At 43.9% G+C, this 18,391-nt stretch overlaps 1 protein-coding gene across 4 annotated transcripts in view; it reads left to right on the top strand.

Annotated features, from left to right (window-relative positions):
* Positions 1-3,893: 3,893 nt before the first annotated feature.
* UTP20 (UTP20 small subunit processome component) overlaps positions 3,894-18,391 on the top strand; it is a 65,684-nt gene continuing 51,186 nt past the window's right edge. For 3 of the 4 annotated variants that reach the window (XM_082308634.1, XM_082308632.1, XM_082308635.1), the window contains exons 1-14: positions 3,894-4,022; positions 4,669-4,749; positions 5,574-5,640; positions 5,836-5,968; positions 6,454-6,642; positions 8,105-8,186; positions 9,241-9,378; positions 9,794-9,949; positions 11,498-11,644; positions 12,108-12,242; positions 13,652-13,729; positions 14,421-14,599; positions 16,597-16,752; positions 17,273-17,361. In XM_082308634.1, the coding sequence (XP_082164760.1) occupies positions 3,978-4,022; positions 4,669-4,749; positions 5,574-5,640; positions 5,836-5,968; positions 6,454-6,642; positions 8,105-8,186; positions 9,241-9,378; positions 9,794-9,949; positions 11,498-11,644; positions 12,108-12,242; positions 13,652-13,729; positions 14,421-14,599; positions 16,597-16,752; positions 17,273-17,361 (1,675 nt within the window). In that variant the 5' untranslated portion in view covers positions 3,894-3,977. The remainder of the gene's footprint in view (positions 4,023-4,668; positions 4,750-5,573; positions 5,641-5,835; positions 5,969-6,453; positions 6,643-8,104; positions 8,187-9,240; positions 9,379-9,793; positions 9,950-11,497; positions 11,645-12,107; positions 12,243-13,651; positions 13,730-14,420; positions 14,600-16,596; positions 16,753-17,272; positions 17,362-18,391) is intronic. The other variant, XM_082308633.1, reaches the window with a different exon arrangement.

Here is an 18,391-nt window from a genome sequence, read left to right as displayed (position 1 = left end):
CTGCTCCAGCTCTGCAGCAGGACCTTGTCTTGCAATAGAGGAGCCACTTGGCCTAGATGTCTCAAGGGGCTGGATCAGGTTGTCAGTGCCCCTTTCTGGGACGGATGTCCCAAAGTTCAAGATACTTCAGGCATGAACGCTCACCCCCCCGTCCCCAAACAGCTGCAGAAATCTGCGATCTGTATTCCAGCTCCTTGCCCAAAACTCTGATCTGCAAACCTACGGGCAGGTGAAATTCGCCCCAGGACTCAGCTAGCATTGACCTGGAGTTGCATTATTTGCAGAATCTCTGCTCCAGGCATATTAGAAAAAATGTGGCCAAACAGTTCCACCAGTTTGTAGAACAGGATTCCAGTATCTTGTCTGCTTTGTTTTTGAAAATGCAAGTGCTCTCAACCACATCCTACATCATAACCTTGTGGGGTTTTCTCCCACAAGGCAAGGCAAAATGCCAGCTAGAAGCTGAGGAGGAAACTGGCAGAGAAAATATGTCATTGTGTTTCAAAGGGCTCCTCTTAATTTCCAGACAAATAATAAAATCTGTTTGGTTCAGTTGAAAGAGTACACCAAAGACTTCAGGCACTTTTATAACCTGGCTTCAAATCCATGCCAGCTTCCCCCTTGATGAGGATTTCGGAGACCTCCTGTGATGCAGCAGGGTTCCAGCCATGTGCACCCAGCCCGTGCACCCCGAGTTGTTCTGTGAGGCGACTTGACACAGGCAAAGAGAAGGGCTTCTGGCTTCACAACCAAGGCAGGCAATCTTCATCACTTCAAGACTCCAGTTACTTATTTCGTGTATTTAATATTGATTGAGGAACCCACCTTTGGGCATTCAAGCTTGGAAGTCGTTTGGCTAAATTCATGGCTGTTTCTGTTAATCTATTCGCCTATTATATTTCATTTTGAAAAGCAAGATCTTCTCACAATGAAATTCCCTATGTGAACTCCTTTCCTGGCACTTCTCCAACACGCCCATATGAATATATAGAAAAATGAAAATGTGATCTTACAGCTGTACACCTATGAAGTCTACAGCATCCTGAGGTTAAAAACAGGCTGTCCTGGAAGTCTGGCTGCTCGTTGGCTTGTACCAGATAACATGTTCTTTAGGTTAGAAACTCAGTGTTGTATAGGCTTCAGGAGTATGCGTTGTGCTTGTGATCAATACACATAAAAATATGATGGAAGTAGGGCAACTCCGCAATAATTTGAATACTGCATATTTATGTAGTTATTGAACCATGCCATGGGGGGCATTCATGGGGTCAGTTGCAGCTATGCACACATAATGGGGTCATCTAGACTCTCTGAGACTTCCAGTTCTAAGGCACAACTCATTTTATTCTGACACCAATGTTTCAAGTACAAGAATGTGCCTAGATCTGCCGTAAATATAAAAGGAGCCTAAAGTGACTGCTCAGAGGCAGACAAATGCATTGTAAACATTGCAGGCTATGTGAGATGAATTCTGCCCTGTGAGACCATCCTGGGTTAAATATTGAGGTATTTTACCCAAGTTACTATTATTAGGCTAAATGGACAGTGCTCATTAAAAAACCCAAACAACAAAACCAAACCAAACAAACAAAAAAAAACAACTGGAAAGTGTGACACTGACTCAAGGCAAGACACATTTCCAGAGGACAAGCCTGCTTTGCTGCTACAAAGAGGGGCTCTGGCTCTTTCTGAGTCCAACAATAACATTTTGGGCAGCAGGACTAAAAAGCCCAGGAATGGAGAAGACATAGGACTCTTAGACCTGCCCCAGAAGTGCTGATGGATTACTGTCAGGGACTGGTGGTTGCAGCCCACAGCGAGTGTTTGAAGAAGTCAGATCTGCATAGGTGACTACTTTGATAGACACGCACATGCTGTTTTATGATGGTTTCCTCTACGTGCCTCTACAGGTATTACTACCAATAAGCCATCACTCTTCAAAAGGCCATCTGCTTGCCGTTAGCATGGATTTCTGAAGGAGACTTGCTGACAGCTGGGCTCACTGGATAATCACAGGGTGTTGGAGCTGGGGCCTGCCCAGGAATAAGGCCTGAGGCTTGACGCATTGCAGTCAGAGAGGAGTATATGTAGAAAGGAGATTGTTAACATAGCTGTAACACATACAGAAGTGGGGAAGGGACCTTCTGGGTCACTGAACCTTCCCAGCTGAAGTGCCAGACCTACTGTCATGGTCATACTGGTATCGATACCTGAGTTACTACCCTGAGACTCACTCAGATGTATCTCCAAGTGCTGTATTCAGTGCTGCTGAAATGCAGTCCATCAGCAGTTCTTGTGGGCAGAAGCTCTCATGAACATCAGCAGCTGCAGGGCTAGCCTGTCTCACTCTTCTGAGAAGCTGCCAGTTTACAAACATAAAGAAGCATTTGTAACCTTTTAAAAACTTCCTGTAATGTCTTTTATTTTTGCTGGTGACTCCTCCACTGCAACAGGCAGAGCACACCTGAGCTCTTCTGCCCATTGCTTTCCATGAATGTTAGATTTTGCTCATTCCCTTAGATGATTTTGGAGCGCGTGCATCCCAGGAAGTTCCACAACTCTACAAGATGCTATTCATAATGGAAAAAAGATCTTGTGGACTGTTTTCCACAAGTTCACGATATGTAGGAGACATATTAGGTGAATTTACTAACCGTGTCTGGAGAGGTGTTTGTGCTCTTAAACAGTTGCATATTGGTGCCTAAGCTTTTTTGTGGATCTAGACCTCTCCACATGCTTTTAGCTGCACTTTCTCATGGAGATATTTGGGCTTGAAAACACTTAAGCCAACCTTTACAAACTCAAGTGCCTAAATTAGGCATTCTTTTCCCACTTAATGCAAATGCCAGAAGTCCTTTCTATTCCACCAGCAGAAGAGCAAGCTTCAAAGCTAACAGCTATCCCTGTAGTTCTCTGGCTTTGCAGGTGCTGGAGCGAGCACGCTCCCCTGCCTGTCCAGATGGCTATCGTGTTAATGGCTTATTGCCTGCCTGTGGGCGGCTTTTCTGGATGCATCTGGCAGCGTTCAACCTGTTGAGTCTGTTCAAAGTTGTGGGTCCCTACGTGCTCCTAATAGTGAACTTCAGCCGCACTCAAATCCAACCTTGTGTCTTGCTGTCTGAATAACCTGCAAGCCTGGTTCCTGAGAATGGCCTTGAGCTGCCTGTAACAGGCAGGACAGGCAGGCTGGGGAGGGACAAAACTCCCAAGCCTTGTAAGCTGCAACCCAAAGTGGTGGTGTGGTTCTGGGCTGCTCGTACTGCACCTGCCCAGACCAAAGCTTCATCCAGCTCGCGTTCCCTCCCGTCTCCCCAGCGCACACTCTCTGCCTCCTGCGATCGCGGCCACAGGCAGAAGCTCCCGCGGGCCCTGGTACCGCTGTGAGCGCGGCGGCGAACGACCATCAGCCCACGACCATTTGCTCTTGTGCAAGGCTTTAGTTCGCTTGTACTTTGTCTGGGATGAGGGGTTTTTTTTTTTTATTGAGGTCTGCACAGAAGCCTGCACTAAAATGGGGGCTGTAGCAGCTGGGCAGTGGCCGCCTCAGGCCGAGCCGCCAGCGCTGCGCTGAGGGCTGCGCTCTCCCACGTAACCTTTTCTCCCTGCTACCGGTTTCTCTTCCTCGGGCACCGCCGGGGCCTCCCTCCGCTCCCGGGGTGCCCCAGCCCTCCAGAGCGCAGGGACGAGGGCGGAGGGGGCTGCTCTGCCCAGAGCCCCCAAGGAAACGCCGCTCACCGCCAAGGTAAGACGGGGACGGGCGTCGGGCCCCCTCTTCCCCGGTCCCTGACTTCGCCTCCCGCTCGGCAGCGGCCGCCCGGCCCCCGGCAGCGGCCGCCCGCCCCTTCCGCCGGCGGGCCCGCCTCCTCCTCCCGGCAGCCCGCGGCCGGGATGGCAGCGCCCGGCGTGTAGGGCCGCACGTGTGGCTGTATCGGTGTGGGGCCGCGCCGCGGGGCCCGGGCCGCCCCCTCCCCGCCGCCATGAAGAGCAAGTCCTCAGCCCACAAGTCGGGGAACACGCACCGGGTGAGCGCCCGGCCGCGCCGGGTCTCCGCGGCCGGTGGCCGGGGAAAGGGTCCTTAGGTTTTGGTCGTCGGTGTTAGTTTCGTGGCAGTGGCCGGCTGCCGAAGCGGTGCTGGAGGAGGAGGCGTGAGGGCGGGTGGCGCGGCGGGTCTCCGCAGCGCTGTGAGGGGGTCCCGGCCGAGGCACCGGCGGCGGCTCCCCCTTCCCCCGCACTCGGTGGCACCCCCGTGAGCCGAGCCACCGCCCCGGCCACGCAGCAGGCCCACCGCGGCCTTAACGTAGAAAACTGACAGAATTTAATGAAAAAATGGTCTCCAGTGGGGGTGTTAACCTAGGCGATGTTTCAGGAAGGCAAGAGCCGGGCAGCCGGTTGAAAGGCGGGTAGATTTCTCTGCATCTTTTTCAGCGCGTTGTGGAGACGTGTGGGGTGTGAGCCTTGGTTGTGCAGAGCGAGTGGGGAGAGGGGGCATTTTAAGCATTTCTTTTCCCTTAAAATTCTGGTAGGAGTGTTTACAGATTGGCAGGTACTGTCTGGCGGCCCGTCTTTATAAGTGGGGTTTTTGTTTGCAGTGCGTGTGCTATTGAGAGGGACTTAGAAGGGCCATTCTCAGAATAGAGCAAGAAACATGTATGTCCTTTTCTTTTACAGTTTCTAACCTTTTCAGAGCGCTTAAGCAATGTTAATATCGATATTATTCATCGGATTGACAGAACTGGAAGCTACGCTGAGGTGAGAACAGCAATTACAGTCATTTTCTGGAATCACATCACAAGTAGATAGGCTCCATGAAAGATTCACTTAAGAAATTTATTCAGGAGGAAATTGGAAAGGACCTCCTGGAAAAGTTGTCTTTCCTGGAGCCTGATTTCATGCTTTGTTCCCCTTTACTTTTTGACCTGCTTCACAGTATTGCCATAGAGGCTCTTTGACAGCGGCACCCTGATGGCTTCCATGTGGCTGGTGAGCCTGTGGGTGTTTCTGAGCATGGAAGATGCTGCTGTGGCAGTCAGCAGTCCTAGGTCCAGACCTGCAAAGATTTATGGATGCTGAGTAGTTGCAGTGCTCGCAGCGTGTATACAAAGCGTGTGCATGTATCTTTATAGATCATAAAGAGGGGTCATCTATATGTGTCCTATACATCATCATTGTGAATATAGTGTTTTGCAGGTTATTACCTCCTGGCCTGCCGGATTGTTCTTCTGAACTTCCCACTCAATAGCTGTGAGGATGCCAAAAGAAATCCCAAAGCATTTGTGCTGGGTGAGCTGTGGCTCAGCATCTTAGATTATCAAGGCCAGTCAACAGAGGTTTAGAAAGCAATTATGTAAACAAGTCCTGTCACCAGAAAATATTTTCAAATGTGTTTTGAATATAGAAAGAAAAGTCTTATTTTCAGGGAAACTCCACAGCACCTTTTGAAATGAAGTAATCAAGATTTCTTGAAATATTCTTAAAATATTTACGGCACTTGATAGTTTTCTTCTTGAACCTCTCATCTTTGCAGGCTATGTTCATTAGGGTTGATAGCTATTATTTTATCTTTGTTTTGACAGGACGTTGAAACCTACTTTTTTGAAGGACTACGGAAATGGAAGGAACTGAACCTCACTCAGCATTTTGGTATGTCATTTTTATTCATGTTTCCTATCTCCGTAAGCTGTGAAAACACATTTCTTCTGCATCCAGAACCCAATGGGAGATTTTCTATTGACTGGTTTTAGGATTGGGCTCTGGAGAGCTGTTTTCTTTAACATCCTACATGTTTTACCAGGAACTGGACTAGTTTTCAGGGTTTCTCTTTTGTGCTTCAAACAGTGCAGTTCTACAATGAAGTGGCCAACAAATGCCAGTCCTTCAACCAGCTGGTCTATTACCAGAGTGCCATTGTGCAGAGCTTGAAAACACATTTGCAAGTCGAAGGCAGTCTTGCTTATCAACCCCTATTAAAGTAAGTATATGGTGACAAAATGTAGTCAGAAGCCTTGATGGTATTACAAGTAAGCATGAGTCCTGTTGTGCGGTTCTTTTTCTTTATTGTACCTGAGGAAAATATGGCAATGAGATGCCCAAAGTCGTCGTATTTCCCTGATAGAGCTTTGTGGTTCTAAGTCTTCAAAAAAAAAAAAAAAAACCTATGACAAGGCAAGCAAATTAACCTGAGTGCTTACAGTGTGTCAGACAGAATATTAATGTGCTTTGTTTGATGCTAATCATTTATGTCTTCTTGTTTACTGTTATCTGCTTGGTTTTTTTTAAATCTTAACATTCTTGCCATCCGCAGCTGCCTAATAGGTGATATTTAAATAAAAGTGAGAAGTAAAGGTGATGCTGTCTTCCTTTCCAAAGAGACTGCTGGTTTATGCAATGTTTGACTAGGTTTTTATTGGTTTGTTTTTGAAATGCACTAACACTGGTGTATTTTCTGAAACACAGTCTAGTGGTGCAGCTGGCTCGAGATCTTCAGGCTGATTTCTATCCTCACTTTCATGACTTTTTCCTGGCCATCACCAAGTTACTGGACACACAGGACACAGAGCTGCTGGAATGGGCTTTTACCTCTCTTTCCTATCTCTACAAATACTTGTGGAGATTGATGGTGAAGGACATACATAACATATACAGGTAAAAGCCATTTTTAATGTCTATCTTGATCAGCAGTTATTAGCTGCTATAGAAATGTAAATGCCACACAAATACATGGCTTAATGTTTCAGTATACTTGTTAGCATGCTTTCCCTGCTTTCTGAGAGACTCTGAGCCTTGTTATGACATGCAGCTCCTTTGAGATCCTACTGACTTTCATGGGCCACTGTTTTGGAGGAGGGATGCGTGTTAGGCTGCAGATTTTCTTCTGTGGGAATAGGAGAGTGTACGTGTGTACCCTCAGCTGGGTAAACAAAGCTCAGAAAGACACTGGATTGTCAGAGTCGTCTTGGAAACCTGTGTACAAGTCTAAATTCAACACAGGTCTTGAGTATCTGTCGAGTACCTCAGCCATAGTTTTATCATTTCTGTCTTTCCCAATTGCAGACACCTAGACTAACAACATTGAATGGATTCCTTTGAGTCTTTAATTGTTCCTTTGCCAGCATTTTCCCCTTTATGTTTTTCCCTTCTTCCTGTCTGTTTAGTGAGAGACTAGATGAGGTATGCACAGTTTTGTATGCTTTGAAACTCCTTGCCACAGGATGTTGTGGATGTGGAAGGTTGGCATAGGTTCGAAGGGAAACTGGCCAAGTTCAAAGGAGTTACCAAATGCATAGGAGCCACCTCTGGCTTGGGGAGTCCCTGAGCTGCAGGTGGTTGAAGTCTGAATTTGTATGTGCTTGTCATGGTTTTAAACCTTTCCCAGGCATCTGCTTCTGGCTGTTGCTGTAGACTGAATACTGGGCTGGATGGACCTGCGGCCTGAGCCAGCATGACTGCTTGTTCAATCTTATATTGCTGTGGCAGCAGGTCTCTTTGTCATAGCCAGTGGGTCCGTGTTGCTTCCTCCTAATTTCAGTTTGGAACAGTTGGAGCAAAAGAGGGGTTACAGATTTCCTCCCCATCCCAGCAAAAGCCATCAGGCATAATGAAAAAACATCTGCTTGGCTGTGAATCTGAACTGAACATGGGCTGAGCCACCTGTTAGTGATACTTACCAGAGAACTGCAAATATTTATCATCCCTGTAAATTGTATCTTTAGAAGCTTTTAAGTGCACAGGAGAGCCTGTTGGCTCAACTGAAATACAGATCTGGCTTATCAAATCAACTTTGGTTTCACTTACTGCTGCTGAGTATATATGCTGAAAATCTTGATGCTGCGGCTGAATCTGTGTGGATCCAGAGATTTTAGAGGTATTTCTGAATGTGGCTTAATTTAGCTGGCATTGTCATTTGACCTTCCTTCCAAAACTCTGTTCTTTATCTAGGGAGAATGGGAAGGAATTAAATTGAGGAAGGTATTTGCCCTCCCTAGGAGGACAGATTCTTAGTGTTTGTAAGAAGTGGCAATGTAAACTGAAAACATGAGTTTTAAAACCAATTGGTAGCAATTCTTGCATTGCCTTTAAGAAAGTGGATTATTTTGTGTCTTTGTAGCCTGTACAGCACCCTGCTGGCTCACCACAAACTTCACATCAGAAACTTTGCTGCTGAAAGTTTTGTCTTTCTAATGAGAAAGGTAAGTGAGGTGTTTGTACTTTGATGCTATCTCCATTCTGTGGTGGCTCTTGGATTCAATGTGTCATATTAGGTTTTCTCCAAAGAAGGGCATGTCCTGAGTTGTCATTTTTAGTGAGTGTTTTACCGAGAATGTCACGCACTTCATATCAGCATATGGCAAATAGAAGCCTTGGCCCTCTCTGCTTTAAGAGCAGTTAAACCAAATGTCTGTAGTTGGTTTATCTAACATGACTAGAAATGGTAAGGTAATCTTGCAAAAGGGAGCCTTTAATTTGTAAATGCACATTTGCTCACTGGCTTTTTCACTAATGCTTTAAGGCCTTTGTAGAACTGAAATTCTTGTGACAACCTTTTTGCACTCATGAAAATCAGAGTATATAACGTTCCCAGGCAGATCAATCAAGATCAGACAGCAGCCTTTCATGGAGTAAGGAAAGAGAGTCGTAGTTGTTGGGTTTTATTTAGTCAAAATGTACAAAAGCCAGGATTCCTGAGACTGGCTAGCAAATTGAGGTATCCTCATTTTTGTCCTAAGTTGAGAGACCTTAATAAAGCACATTTGTTTGATTGGTTGTTTTCAGAAATTACTGAACTTCAAATCAAATCCTCAGAAATGGAGGGGTTTCAAATGTTGGACCAGAAATCCTTGCAGTATTCCCAAGTGTGGTTATAGTTTTGGATGACTGGAGTCTGTGCTCAGCTGATACAAGTCTCTCCACACCAGTGCAGCGACCTTTATGTTTCAGTTGGGACCAGTTTAATGGTGCATTTATGCACATGTTTAAAATCATAATAATCAAAACCACATATTTCATCTGCAGTGACCTCAGTAGACCTGTGTACATCTTGGGCGGGGGGCTGTAGTGACTGAATAACTGATCATTTTTCTACTTTCAGTTTCCTTGGGCGGTTGCAGAAATAATGAGTTTGAACTGTTGTGGGAAGACAGGACTAGGAGAGTAACACGGTGCTGTGGAGCCGTTAATTGCCTCCGTCCATCTGGCAGGTCTGAATAGAAGATAACTTTTTTTTTTTATCCTTACATTTTGTAGGTTTCTGATAAAAATGCAATCTTCAATTTAATGCTTCGTGACCTGGGGGAGCACCCTGAGAAGGTGGAAGGTGTAGGACAGCTACTTTTTGAGATGTGCAAGGGTGTTCGAAACATGTTTCACTCTTGTGCAGAAACGGTAAGACAAGAAAAGATTGTTGGTTTAAATGTTGCTGTAACAGAGCCTTAGGCAGTGCTCAGTGAAACCACTGAGTGTTGTCTTGTTCACCTTAGTGGATCCTTGGTGATAAGCATGCTGTTCATTACTGAATAGGATCTGAAAGCCTTCTACTAAGAATATTCTTTGAGATAGGAAGGCTGGTTTTAGTTATTCCCATGCAATATTCCTGTATATTAAAATAGTACTGCTTGCTGATATTTCAGATTTTAAGTGATACCCTTTTTTTTTTTTTTTCTCTATAGTCATTCTAGAAAGAATCAAGATCACTGGAATATTTTGGCAGTATATTGCACTAACTTATTTTAGGATTGCTAATATTTGAAAATAACCATTTTCAAAGTATAAGGACATGATGTGCTCTTTTCCTGCGCAGGCTATGAGGTTAATTCTGTTAAAGCTGGGGCCCATTACTGAAGAAGAAGTTGAACTACCGTGGGTAACTGTAGGAGAAGCCTTTGAGCAGATGATCAGATCAGCTGTAGTGCATATTCATAAGGAGCATTTTGACGTTGTCTTCAAGTGCCTGGAGGTACACTGAATTTTTTTTTTTTTAATTAATGGAAAAAAAAGTGCACTTATCAAGAAAAGTATTTGTGTTTTATTGGACCAGAACTGTTTTTTTTTTCTGCTTTGGAAACATTAAATACAGTGTCACGTGTCTGGGAAAAATCCCACCTTTCTTTTGTAAGTTGAGTGACCTTGGTGGCTGAACTGTGCTGTGAGAAGGGAACTGCTGTGCGCGAGACATGGAGCTCAGTCCCGTGGCTGGGCAAGGAGGTTTTGTAGGTTCTGCCTTTGCAGAGACAAACATCAGAGGCCCCTTGCTGGGGTGGGAATGCTAGGGCTTGCTTTATATTGCTGAACTAGGTACATTGGTGGTTCCAAGACCACTTTGTGACAGTAGAGGGGAAGCTTTTTTTTTTTCCCTGTGTTGCTGCTTGCAGTGTTGTGCTCTGAGGTTTGAAGGGAGCACTGCTGAGTGCCGTGGGCTGTGCTGTGTTGGGTCAGGGTGATGTAGAATAATAAGCGAGGGCCTGGCAAGTGTTTTTACTTACCTGATCAACATTTACATGTTTTTTACTAATGATTGGGATTTGCTAAGGGGCATTGAAACCTCTTGCAACTGACAGCTGTGTCAGTTGTGCTCCTCAGAGGGGTGAAATGGAAACTGGAGGAAATGGTACATGTGAACTTTAGGGCCGTCCTTCCAGCATGGGTAAATAGTCCTGTTTGTTCCTTCTTGGAACTCCCTCCCTGTGACTATACATAGTTTCCCAGAAAATCCCATCCTGTTCCTCCTACCTCACCTACTATGGTAGCAGTTAATGCCTGACTATCATTAGCTACAGAATATTTTGCCACTGGATGTTTTGTATCCCTGGGATCTGCGTCACTGAGCATCTGCAGTTGTGATAAAACCTTGGAAACTGGTGACATAATTCCTTTTATTTTTAATGAGGCTTGTTTTTTACCCTAGGAACCAGTGGGTGAGTGGGGTTTGTTGAGCTCAGTATCATGCTCAGAAGGAAATGTTCACATAGTCTATGATAGCTCTTTAAACTGGATTCAAATTACAGGATCAAGGATGGGAGTTTATATTCTCTGGACAGAAAGGGACACTAATGGGAGTGATCCAGAGCGGCTCCATTATCTGTGTAATGTAGATGATAAAGAGTAACATCTCAATATCCACGTTAGCATAATGATGCATAAAGTGTAAAAGTACTTATGATAATTTCAGTGGAAGCTGGGTGCTTCCATACCATTGTGGCTCTGGGGCCAAGTATTTCTTTCTCTTGCTTTCCTATTTTGTATGTTGTGTCTTGGCCTTTCAGGAGACCCTCCTGTTGGGAGGTATTTGTGTTTCTGTCCAAGGAATTCAGAATGTATGTTTTTACATAATGAGAATCACATAGTGTTTTTCCAAGGTTTAGTTTGTTGAACATGAATGAGGCAGTCAACAGTAGTTTGGGCGGATGAGATGTTGATTCTTCAGAATGCCTTTTAAATAGCAGTAAGTGAAACAGGGTGTGATCGTTTGTCTGAAACATTTTGCTTTCCTTTTTTATTTAAACAGGAGTCGCTCTTAGACTTGCAGAAGAAAATAACTAAGACCAACAGCTGTGTGGCTTCAGAGCAGATGGAAAGGATTCTGCGAGCTTATCTGATCCTAGTGGAGCATGCAAATGGATCCAAAATCTCACTACCTGAAGACGTCTGTCAGGTAGGTCAAACCATCACTTTGGCTGATGTACCAGAGAAGTATCAATTGAATCAGCGGGCTTAGGATTTGAGTTGAGTGAACAGAGACAATTACTGTGAGTATCGCTACCTCTCCAATCCCATGAGAATTTACCTCTGTACTGTAATGCTAGTGTAGTCCTCCTTTAAATGAGCAAGGGGGGAAGCGGGCTGCTGCTGCTAGAGACCATGCTGAACTATAGTTCCTGCCGCTGTGGAGTAGACCTAGACCCCCATATCAATGGTGGAGCAGTTCTACCATATTCACGTTTGACCCTGTTGGGTTCAAATGTAGGTATAGTTCCTTCAAACTTTGACAGGACTATTAGGATTCGTTTCTGTGGGCTGAAACTTAGAACGTCACACCCCGGGGACCGTCCAGGTCATTCAGACCAGGCAATCACTATCTTCATAGACGAATATCAGTTCTCTCTCTTTCATTTCAGATTTTAATAAAAATGTTACAAACACCAGATCTCTCGTCATCTTGCTGCAAGACCCTGCTGAACACTATTTCTGCATTCCTGCTGGCCGAGAATGTTTCCTTGCCTGATTCTTTGACCAAGGAAGCTGTTGAGAAGGTAACAAAGACTACTGCTTACAGCAGAAATCCCAGAGTTCAAGTTCCCTACAGCAGGCTGATTTCACTACGTTCCACTTCAGACTACAAGATTCCATTTAGCCTTTTTGCACAGATAAGGGAGAAACTGCCCGATGCCTTAAGTAATGTCTGCTGTTGTCTTGGGACTCCTTGACAGTCTTACACAGGCTGTCAGTGTAGTGATGCTGCTGTGGCGGACATCTTTGCAATGAAAAACAGGCTCTGATTCAAACAGTACAGCCTCTGTAGAGAAAGGAGGGAGAACAGAGAAGGAATGTGTTCTGGTTTAGATTGTAAAGCAGGTCAGTGAGTTGGACTTAGTGAAAAAGGTACATTTTTCACTAAGCTGCCAAGCATTTAGTGAGCATGAGTTATCTTTGTGAACAAGGTTCAGGCAAGTGCATTTTAATTTAGAAGGTACAGAGGTAGGCATATTTCAGTACTATCATTGCTCCTGAAGCATTGACAGGATTAGCTGCATACATTCCTATCAAGTACAGTGTTGCAAAAATTAATAGAAGATGCTGCTATGGAGTCTGATTCTTCAATTTTCCTGTTACAGTACATGATAATTTTGCATTTACAGTGTGTAGACCATTCTTGTACTGTGTATTTTAAAATATATTTGAAAAAAACAAGATGTGTCGTGGTTTGCAGTGGGACAGCAAGGCTGTTGCAGTTGTTTAAAAAAGATAAAATTCATCTGGTCTTCAGTGTTGGCTTGTGTTGAAGTAAGATTGGTTCTGCCTGTGGCATGAGTCCAGTTTTGCTCAGGAGACGTGATCCTTCAAACATTTGAGGATATTTATGTGGGCTTCTCTTAAACTGGAGGAGGTTTAAAGCTGTCCTTGTCTTCTGAAGGGTCTGGGAAAGGGAGGTCTGGGTATGTATTTCTGTGCTGCACATCTCAACATCGAGGAGCACTGATCCTGGGTCATTCAGAAGTACAGAGGTTGGCTCTGCCCGTGAGGTGGTGAACTTTCTGCAACCTGCTACACAAGAAAAATACTGAGGTGAAAGATCTTTTGGGCCTAAGCTTTTTCCTAACAGTTGGTGTGTCTACGCTGCAGTCCTAGAACTTTCAGCTTACATTTGCCACATCACAGTAGATACCTAAGCTGTCTTTGGACAGACCCAGCTTGGATCCCTCAGGGTTTGTTAAAAAGGGCTGTGCTTTCCTCTACCTGAACTGTCACTGGTAACAGTATTGCTGCGTGTGCCTGAACTGACAAGCCCCACTAGCCACGAACAGAGTGCCAGGCTGGGCATCTCGGAGTTGAAAGCATGGTTGTTTCATAAACCAGAAAAAATGTCCGATGGATAATGGAGAGTTGACTATGAAATATCTTGTTATTGTGTTCCTGTCAACCTTTCATTTGCATCTTGCAGGTATTTGCAAGTAGATTTGAACGGCGCTTTCTTTTGGACTTCTCTGAAGCAATGTTCACAATGAAGCAATTTGAGAGGGTAGGTGGAAGCTTTTATGCATTTTGTTTATTTTTGTTGCCAAAGGGAAGAACTGGGAAATCCATAGTATATTTACCTGCCTTGTATGCGGAAGCATTTTTGTGTTTTGACATAATGTTTATATAAACTTCTGGCACAATCTGGTAAGAATGAGAGAGGTTATTTATGCCATTGTGTTGAAGCTTGGTAATGGTGCTCAGGGTTGGAGAAGGTGGCAGGTAGCTGTGCTCACAAAAAGAAGCATGTTTGGGAGTTAGAAGGGTGGGCTTGTTATGGATGGGATGAAGAGAAAGTAAGTGGAAATGAAGAGTAAGGGATGTCTGATAGGTCAGGCCTGAAACTTGTGATCTGGGAGGAATCAGATTAATTAAATGAAGTGGGAGGTGAAAGTAAAGTCAGGGATCTGGAATGTCCTGATGAGACTAGATTTGGGGCAAAGTGAGTTTTTACATCAAATCACCGTCCCTGCTGGGGTAAGAGGATATCTGCATGCTGGTGACATGGGGCAGCAGTACTGATAAGTCTGGTGCTTTGCTGGCACATTCATGTGTTTTGGATTCCTCTGTGGCTGGTGTTGTGTGGTTTGGGTTTTTTCTTGGGGGCGGGGGGTGGTGTTGTGGATTTGATCATGGTTAAAGAGGCTTACTAATCCTTGACTTTATTTTTTTATTTTTTTCCCCCTCCCCTTCAGCATTTTCTTCCGTGCTTTCTGGAGTACATTGAGCATTGCTTCTCTGGCACAGATGCCCTCACAAAGGATGAGGCAATGGCAATTCTGGCTAAACTCATTCTGGTGAAAGCAGAGCCTCCTACCATTGGTTCAATGGCATTTGAAAAGTACCCTCTCATTTTCACTGAATCATCTGTCAGGTGAGGCTTCTCAAGTTTAGCGAACACTAGATGTGTCTGCATGGCTGGAGGCCTGAAGGCAGTGCAGAGCTACATAAAAGTTGCTCCTCAGTATTTGCCAGAGTTGAGTAAATGGCAACGTTGCTGGCAGATTTGCAAACCAAGTGATACGGTAGGATCCCATTTTTCTTTCTGAGATTATTTGAGAAGAGATACTCCTCTGGAAAGGTTATCACTGGTATAAAAGACCAGCAAGTGTTGCAGTAGGTGTATGATGGGGATTTGTTACACCAAGATGCAAGCTGCACCCTTGGGCAGTTAATCTTTGTAGTGAGTGCTGCAATCCAGGTTCTCATCATTACTAACCTCCTGCCTATGCTCCATCTTTCTTCCCTGTATGCACGCATCTTGTCCAGGAGCTTTCTTGGCAGCAGTACTATAGTCTTACCATAGAGCACAGCTGCATATCAAAGGGCATGTAATTAATCCAGATACAGCACTGTGCTGGCACAGCTTGACTGCTTCTAGTTGCAAAGCTTGGTTGTAAAGAAATGGTTGCTTTCCCCCAGAGCCTCTTTGGAAAGATTTGGGGTAACCACTGTCAAGCACAGAATGACCGTTGCTAGTCTCCTGATAACAATTGTTGTAATCACTCTAGCTCAGATAATTCAAAACTTTCACCTGCAAAGTGGTGACTTGTATTGCCTTTTATGTAAGGTTTTATCTTTCCTAAAAGCAATCCACTCTGTGGGTTTTTCCCATTTTTATTTAATAGAGTGGAGGTATTAGGGTTTAGGAAACAGAAGGTTGAGTCAAAAGAACTAAATTTGGTTTTCTTCCCTTGTTTTGTTTGCCTGTTGATCTGTCTGGGTTTTCAGTGGTATGGAGTTCCTAGCTGAGAGGACCTTGGTCCCACTTGGGACTTTTTTGTGCTCCTGCAATGTCAGTGGTATAAATTAGGGCTGGGAGGCATCTCAAGAGTTGCATACCCCATCTCCTACCTAGGATGGAATTAGCAAGTCCTGAACCAGTCCTGAAAGATGTCTGACCAAATTTTTATTAAATACTCCAATTCTGGAGATTCCTATGCTGCCCTGGCAGTCTGTGCCAGTACTTTGCTGTCTTTATGGTTACACAGGTGGGTTTTGGGTTTGTTTTTTGCCCCCCCCCATCTTCAGTATATGAAGTAAACTTCCTTTACTGCAGTTTAAATCCATTGCTGCTTATCTTATCTTCAGGGAACATAAAGAGCAGATGATTTCTTACGCTTTGCATCCAGCTTATACAAGTAACAGGCTTTGATCATCAGAAACATCTGGGATCTTCTTTCCCTGGACCAACAATTATAATTCCTTGAGGTTTATCTCATAAATTTTGTTTCTTAAACCTCTAATGATTCTGGATGCTATCTTTTTGTTAGCTTCTGTATTTCTTGAAGGGTGGAGCCTATGCAGCCTTCTAACTGTGGTCTTGCAAGCACTGGGTGGAATGGAAAGTTTGCTGTCCATGGGGTGTGAAGTACTCCTGTTCATATGTTCCAGTATAGTGTTAACCTTTTCTGCCTGCACATAGGCTTGTTGATTTGGGCTCAGCTTGTGATTCCTGTTAAGTCCCCAAATTTTTACCTCACTGGTTGTTTTCTGTCATCCATTAGTCTATCTATGTCAGTGTGATCATGGTTTATTAACAGTAATCCCAGAGATGACTCTCAGGTGCTCCTAGAGGCTATATGTCCTAGTTGTGAGGGTGTCCAACTAAGAACTAGTGTCTTTCCTTCTAGAAATATTATTTGAACTTGAAATAAAGACCTGACATTTCTTGCAGGCCATGTTTTGTGCTCCTCAGCACAACTAGATGATATTTTGTGCTGTGGAGGACATAAAAAGAAAATAGTCTCTCGGGTTGTCCAAGTCCTTTTTGCTAGAAGTAGCAAACATCATTTTGAGTATCATGTGAGGAAAAGGAACAATCTCTGATATGCAGTGGTGGGTTACTAAAAGGTTTGGTTTTATTTTTAGCTCTAATACAAGGCAACAAACAAGTAAAAGACAAGGAGGAAAGGCAGAATTACCAGTGTTGGATCATGTACTGTCTTTAATCCATTTACCAGAGAAGGAAGACATCACTGACCTTTCACAGCCTTGGGTTGCCTTGGTTGTACTGCCACATATTAGGTAAGGGATATTCTAAGGTACTGTTGTCGTGTATTTCTGTAGTACTGTCTAGTTCACTATCTGTCAGAAATCATTTTACTAAGGGAAGGACAATAATTACTAACCCTAGTTTGGGTTAGAAGGTGAAAAAATGCTGTGGAAACACCATGAGTCAACAGTAAAGTCAGGAAGAGAATATCAGTTTCTTGATTGCCTACTCTCTAAATTTAGTACTCTAGTACATAGAGATGCGCTCAACACATTTCAGTTTCTGTGTTTTAAGCGCTGTCCTCTCTAGACGGTGAGGTTTTTTTCAGTAATTATGATATTCTTGTATGGAAGGAACAGTTGGAAAGAAGGTGCAATGAATGCTATGACTTAAGTTGTGAATTGGAAATAGCAAAAATGGTTTGCTGCTGGTTTCAAACTTGGGGTGAGCTATCTGTAATTTAATACAAGATAGATGTGAAAGGAAGCTTTCATATATGTGTAGCTATCAGTGTAACATAGAGATAAAAGTATACCCATTTATTTTTGACAGACCAATGGACAAAGAAAACATTCTGCCCCGTGTGACAAGTTTTATAGACTCTCTCTTCACAGCCATTGACAAAGGAAGCCTCTGCAAAGGTCAGTTATGGTTATTTCCTGTTTATTTGCTTTTTGTTGATATATATAAAAAAATAAAGCAGTTTTTCTCATGACACAAAGCATGAAAATGAATAGCTGTAGCATTGTATCAAAATTTATTGACCAGCTCAAGTAAAACTAGAAAAGCAAAGCTTGGGGGGAAACACTCTTCAGGAAATGATTCTGCATTTGCTGATAATAATAATGGGGCAGCAGATGTTCTGCAAAGTGGAGGACAGAGATAACTGGGAAGGAAAAGAAGAAAGTGAGAAAAAAGAGGATGGAAATCAATCTAAACCAGATCCAGGCTGAAGCAGTCAAGTGAAGAAGAGACTATTGACTCACAAGCTCCAATTAGACTATTCCAAACCTATCGTGCAAAGTTTGGGACATTACCATCGCTGACCTAAGTGACAGCACCAATTCTAAAAAGCTGCATCTTTCCTCCAGGCATGGGTGGTCATGGGTTGTCTTCCTTCTCCGGACAGAAAAGAAACATTTTAACTTAGTTTTCATTGGGCAGGGCAGTTGTTACTCGGGGGAGGGACTGCAAGTATTTGACCATGTGCCAAATGTAAGCAAGTATTGGAATGCCCTGGGTTCAGTGTTCATCATTCCTTGGTTTGAAAGAGCTTGTCTGGAGTCTGGCCTTTTCCTTTTATAATCCCTTTATTAACATTCCTAAATGTATCTGCCAATTGGCTCTGTTGCTTTTCTTCTCTAAGTCTTTGGCAAGCATGGTCCCTTTTGATTTACCCCTTTCTTCTATCCTGTTTGCAGGGTTTGCATGCTGTCATGATTGTTTTAGTGGCAATGTACTTATTCTAAAAAAGTAATACACAAACTTTCTTTTCTTGGGTCTCATTTTTGATGGCAGTAGTAGCAGCTCTGCACCAGCTCTGTGTGTGTGCAAGAGGCACATTGCTATTTCTTCCTTTGCCCATAAGAGAAAAGAAAACAGATGCAACCTCAGTCCTACACTCCTGCCTCCTGTTGCCCCATCCTACATTCTTTGCTTGATTTTCCTCAC

This window comes from Platalea leucorodia (assembly GCF_965183815.1).
Source record: "Platalea leucorodia genome assembly, chromosome: 4".
Taxonomy (NCBI): domain Eukaryota; kingdom Metazoa; phylum Chordata; class Aves; order Pelecaniformes; family Threskiornithidae; genus Platalea; species Platalea leucorodia.
This window is presented reverse-complemented; position numbering and strand designations above follow the sequence as displayed.